This window comes from Nematolebias whitei, chromosome 2, assembly GCF_014905685.2.
Source record: "Nematolebias whitei isolate Nwh7 chromosome 2, NemWhi1, whole genome shotgun sequence".
NCBI classification, from domain to species: domain Eukaryota; kingdom Metazoa; phylum Chordata; class Actinopteri; order Cyprinodontiformes; family Rivulidae; genus Nematolebias; species Nematolebias whitei.
In genome coordinates, this window is record NC_056499.1 from 20,045,515 (window position 1) to 20,050,766 (window position 5,252).

General features: G+C 37.8%; 1 protein-coding gene across 1 annotated transcript in view; it reads left to right on the forward strand.

The window, feature by feature from the left end:
• Window positions 1-4,190: 4,190 nt before the first annotated feature.
• Window positions 4,191-5,252, forward strand: part of slc7a9 (solute carrier family 7 member 9) — a gene marked incomplete at its 3' end in the record, with an annotated part of 14,965 nt that continues 13,903 nt past the window's right edge. The window contains exon 1 of the mRNA XM_037697529.1: window positions 4,191-4,286. Within this exon, the coding sequence (XP_037553457.1) occupies window positions 4,191-4,286 (96 nt within the window). The remainder of the gene's footprint in view (window positions 4,287-5,252) is intronic.

The window sequence follows — 5,252 nt, forward strand, 5'->3', positions numbered from 1 at the left end:
TCCTGGGAGTGCACGCTGTAGCTGCACTCACGCAGTGACATGTAGGAGGAGATGTATGAAGGCAGCAGACCAGGATTTAAAGATGAAAATGTAACAGTGGGAGAGTCTGCGTGAAGTTAATGACGTCCAATTAACCAGTGAATACAGGGTGCAATGGTGGGTATGATAATCACAGCCAGTTATGAATTTTAATGCACCATGATAGACAGCATCCAACATCTGCAGGGTGCTTGTAGGAGCTTTCATGTAAATGATGACCCCGGAATCAATTGAGGGAAGGAAAGTTGCAGTTACAAGGCGTTTCCTAGCATTCAGAGTTAAACAGGATCCATTTCTAAAAAATAAACCCAATTTAACTTTCAGTTTCCTTACTAGGATGCCAGTCGACTTGTTCTCTTGTCAGGGCCGATTCTAGAATCTGACCTTTAGGGGTGCTTAGCCCCCAGTATTGACAATAGCTCTTGGCTTGAACAACGTACTGGCTATTGGCATCAGGTCTGGGGATCCTCCCCTAGAAAATTTTGAACGAAATGCAGTTTCCTGCATTCTGGTGTATTTTAACAGCTTTTAAAACATCTACATTTAGCTACATAAATAAACGCTTGATAGACTTTTTTCACTCTTCCATGTTTCAAAGCGGACGTGTCGCGCAACAATTTCCGGTGGCTATAGCATTAGCATTAGACAGTGACGAAAATGGCTCAGTCTCGCCATGGCTGTTTTTGATGAGTTCCTGGTTGTTATTATTATATGGCAAGAAAACAACCGTATCTGTCCTCCCATGCTTTCCCATGGACCCAGACCAAAGGAGGCAGTGGATCCAAGCGTTCAGAAGAGATGAGGGTCTCGACTTCTGCATACAGTCAGGGAACACTTTTGTATGCAGCCGGCATTTCAGTCAGGAAGATTTTGTCACTAGCTGCCTTAAAAGTGGAGTTGTTCTTTCTCTATTCACCTGGAATAATTTCACCGCACCAGCTAAGAGGGAGTCTGCTTTTGCATCTTGTCCTCTCACAGAAAGCTAGCCAGGCTGACGCAGCTACTGCGGACCATGGTTATGTGGTACATCCACCCCCAGGTAAATATCAAATTAAGATGGTACACTGGATACATTTGTCATCCAAGTCATGGAGAGATCAAGTCAATGGCTACATACATGCACTGACTCATAAAATGTATTGATCTTCACGGAGATAATGTCAATAATAAGCTCAATAATTGGCTTTACAGGTGCACTTGATGAAGCACTAGATTACATCAAGGTGTTGGAAGCCAGACTACAGAAAGTGGATTTGTCTTCCACACTTTTTAGTCATTACTTTGCCTCATAATTAATAATAACAAGTAGATAATTTTGTTCCACCTCATTTACCACATGTGATGAAAATGACAATAAACTTGACTTGAACTTATTCAAGCAAGATAAACACAGATCTGCAGAGACACACGAGAAGTGTATAAAAATATGTGGATGTCTGTACGGGGGATTCTTTCCATATTGATGCTGTTTCTAACTGTTATCTACAATAAATCCCGATGTTGCTGTCATCCAGAGACACAGTGTCATCTGTTGTTTACTCAGTGACTGATGTTTGATGTATGTAGTCACTGCATTTGGTGCACCAATGTAGCTGAGTTTTGGTGGACTAGATGCTGCATCCCTGTGCTGATGTGTAATCGGAAATCTCAGGGCCCTGATAAAGTAATTACAATTTTTGTTTATTAAAAGTTTATTTCATATGTTGTTGTTTTTTTCCGTATAATTAGAACATGCTACTGGATGCCTCAAATTTCCCCCTGGGATTAATAAAGCATCTATGTATCTATCTGTCTGTCTGTCTGTCTGTCTGTCTGTCTGTCTGTCTGTCTGTCTGTCTATCTATCTATCTATCTATCTATCTATCTATCTATCTATCTATCTATCTATCTATCTATCTATCTATCTATCTATCTATCTATCTATCTATCTATCTATCTATCTATCTATCTATCTATCTATCTATCCTGTTCAAAATCTGCCACAGGTGTCTGCTTAAACTGCAACACAGTAGTGAATAAGTGAGTCCCAGCTGAATAAATTCTTAAACTGGCTTACCGAGACGTCTGTAAATGAAATTAGTCAGATCTTAAGCCCCCCCACCCCCCTACCCTGAATGTGTCTGAAACGTGGTCATGTTCTTGTTGTTCTCAGGGTTACTGAGTTCAGATGTCAACGTGTTCTTCTGCGTGCAGATTACAACTGCATACTACTGTACAAACCTTATGAAAGAGGGGTGTGGAGAATACAACATAAAATGCTTCAGCAGTTTCAGCCACTAAAAAGAATTGGTCAGAAAATTAACACTTTTGATTGCAGGAATCTCTACCTATATTTGTAGACGAGTTGCCTTGGTGTTGTCGTTTGATAAGAACAGGATTTGACCGAAGAAGCTGGTCTTAACTAAATGCTGAAGATGTGTATTCTGTTAACATATGGGCAAAATAAATAAATAAAGTTAGACAATTATAGTGACATTAAAATGACTAATTTCTCTTGCAGGTTCAGACTCTTAAAAAAGATGTGGTCAAAAACAGTAATAAGAGGAGAGGAATAGAAAGGTGATGTGGCACACACACAAATGTTCAAGCACACAACTTCAGTGGTGTCGTATGTCTTTATCAAAAAGGGCATTGTGAGGGAAGCCTTGTAAGGTAAGTGAAGGGGGAGGAAGTATTTGAGAATTTCACTGTAAAAACATAGTTTTAGTCTTTACATATTGGCTCCTGAAGCTTTTTTAGGAAATACTTCATCATACAATGAATAACAAAATGCATCCAAGTTCAGTTAGCATATCATGCATGTTTTTACTGACTTCTTATTCTGGGCACTTCCAGCTGAGCTTTAATCAGCAAATTTTATTAACTCAAAACTCTAGTTGTAAGCCAACCCTCCCTTTTCATCCAGGGCTGTCCACGACTAATCCAAAATGGGAACACCCCATCAAGGGAGTGTTTTCAGGCTGATGGAGTCTGAGGTTTTCAGTTGGATTTGACTTTCCTGCTATTCTCCACTTACCGGTAACTTTCTTTTAGCATCATCTGTGCAAACGTGTGCCACTGTGTCTGGGCTTTGTGAAATTTCAGCCTTGAAAGTTTACCGAGTTCAAACTAAGGTGTTTTGATTCCGAGCTACAAGTAAGTAAAACACATTTTCTATTTTAAACACTTATAGTGTTGTCCAACTTCTATGACATTTTCAACAGTTAAATACTTGTTTGATTATACATTAACACTGTGGGAAGTTAAACATTTCTCTTGCGGTGAAGGTAGCTGGCATCTTTATACGTTTCCCATACTCTCCTTCTTAGTGATTGCATAAATCTAACTCTGTTTCAGTTTATTCTAAAATGTGTCTGTAAACAAATATTTATGTATTTATAGTGTTAAAACTCAGAAACATGTGAAAATTAAACAAGTCAACCGTATTTTAATCCAATGAGCTGAATATTTTGTATTTTAAGTAACATAATTTCACTTGACCATCCTGCTGCATCTAAATATATCAATTTGCATATTAATCCAGGCATACTGAAATGGGCTGAAATGTATGGAATGTGTTTTTACTATCACAAAATGGAATATGTATAAAAAAATGGTAGAAAATGTTTTAAAAGTTGCAGAAAATAATGATAAATCTCTAGACAAACCATGATTTTTATAACTTTTTTGACTTTCTGTAATCTGTAGAGGCTCTCTTACCATGAAGTTTCCACTCTAAATAGAAAAAAGGGGTAAATTGTGTATTTTGAGAAAGTTAAACCTGCCTGCTTTTTCCGAACAGATTCACAAACACTGTAAAATGTCACTTTGTGAGGCTCAGATTTCTTGTTTCAAAGACTAAAAACTACAGTAATACCTGAGCTTCTTAAAGTATTAAAATAAGCATCACTACCTGAAAATAAATGTAAAAAAAAAAGGTTTTGGTGGACTTTAACTAATCTTTTTTTATTTTGTTGTTATCCTTGTTTAGTCAGATCAGGTTTTTTTTATTGCTGGTAGCAGGAAGCAGTGTTCCCTGTAAATGTTATCTCGTGACCTGTGTGATAACCATTGATAGTGATAAAAAAAAAAAAAGATGATTCAAACTGTAAAAATAAACTGTTGTAATCCTGCCTTTTTTTTTTTTTTTTTACAAGCTCCAATCAACTGAAATGGCAGCAGACAGCATCAGAAAGGAGTCACAGAATGGTTGCACTGACCACACCAAAGACAAACGCACAGCGAAGGCAACGATGCTTCACAAAGATGTGAGTGTCCATTGTCTGGCTGCTTCAAGAGGGTGTCTGAGAAAGCGGATTGTTAGATGTTCACACCACAGATTTCCATCATTTGTACCTTTTGCATGTTAGGGGTTAAGGCTTGGTACCAGGCAGTGCTGCTACAAATGTCACTGCAAATTAACTGTGCAACCAAAGGTGCTGTCGGGGCCGTCTAAGCACCCTGAGTCCTTTAAATATATTTAAGGGGACTGAAAGTCTTTCAAAACATAATACAGCTGTTGTTAACAAATCATTAACCATTATGTCATTGTTGAACCTTTTAGGAAATTTATATATATATATATATATATATATATATATATGTATTAACATCTTTGTGAACAAACTCACAGCCTCCACTGACAGAGCCCAAACCAGAGTGATAATAAAAAAATATATTAGGAATTCCTTTGTAAGTGAGTTGAAATGTCTTTCAGTCTAGTTGGTTTCTTATCTTGCACTGCCATAAAAGAGACCTCTTTGTTCAGTTAAATTATACTATCCATGGACTTCCCTCCTTTATTCAGCTCAGTGGTTTCTAATTCTTCTGAACACCCGCAGGAAGACAGAAAAGAAGGATATTTATGGTGTGCTCACTATGAAAACTGCAGGTCGAGCTGACTTTTTTTGTTGATCTACAAACACCAAAAGCCCAAATACATGTTCAGCATAGCACATTTTTGATATGGAATATATTAGAATGAGTGTGGGGATGATTTACAGAAAAATAAAATAACGGCTAAATTAAAGGTTAATGTTTAGTTTCCACTGCAAGCTAAGAACACGGATGTGCAAGGAACTTAGTTTCTTGTGTGTTGCTTTGAGGGATACAGTAAATTAGGATTATCCTGAGATTTTTCCATCCATCCATCCATCCATCCATCCATCCATCCATCCATCCATCCATCCATCCATCCATCCATCCATCCATCCATCCATCCATCCATCCATCGT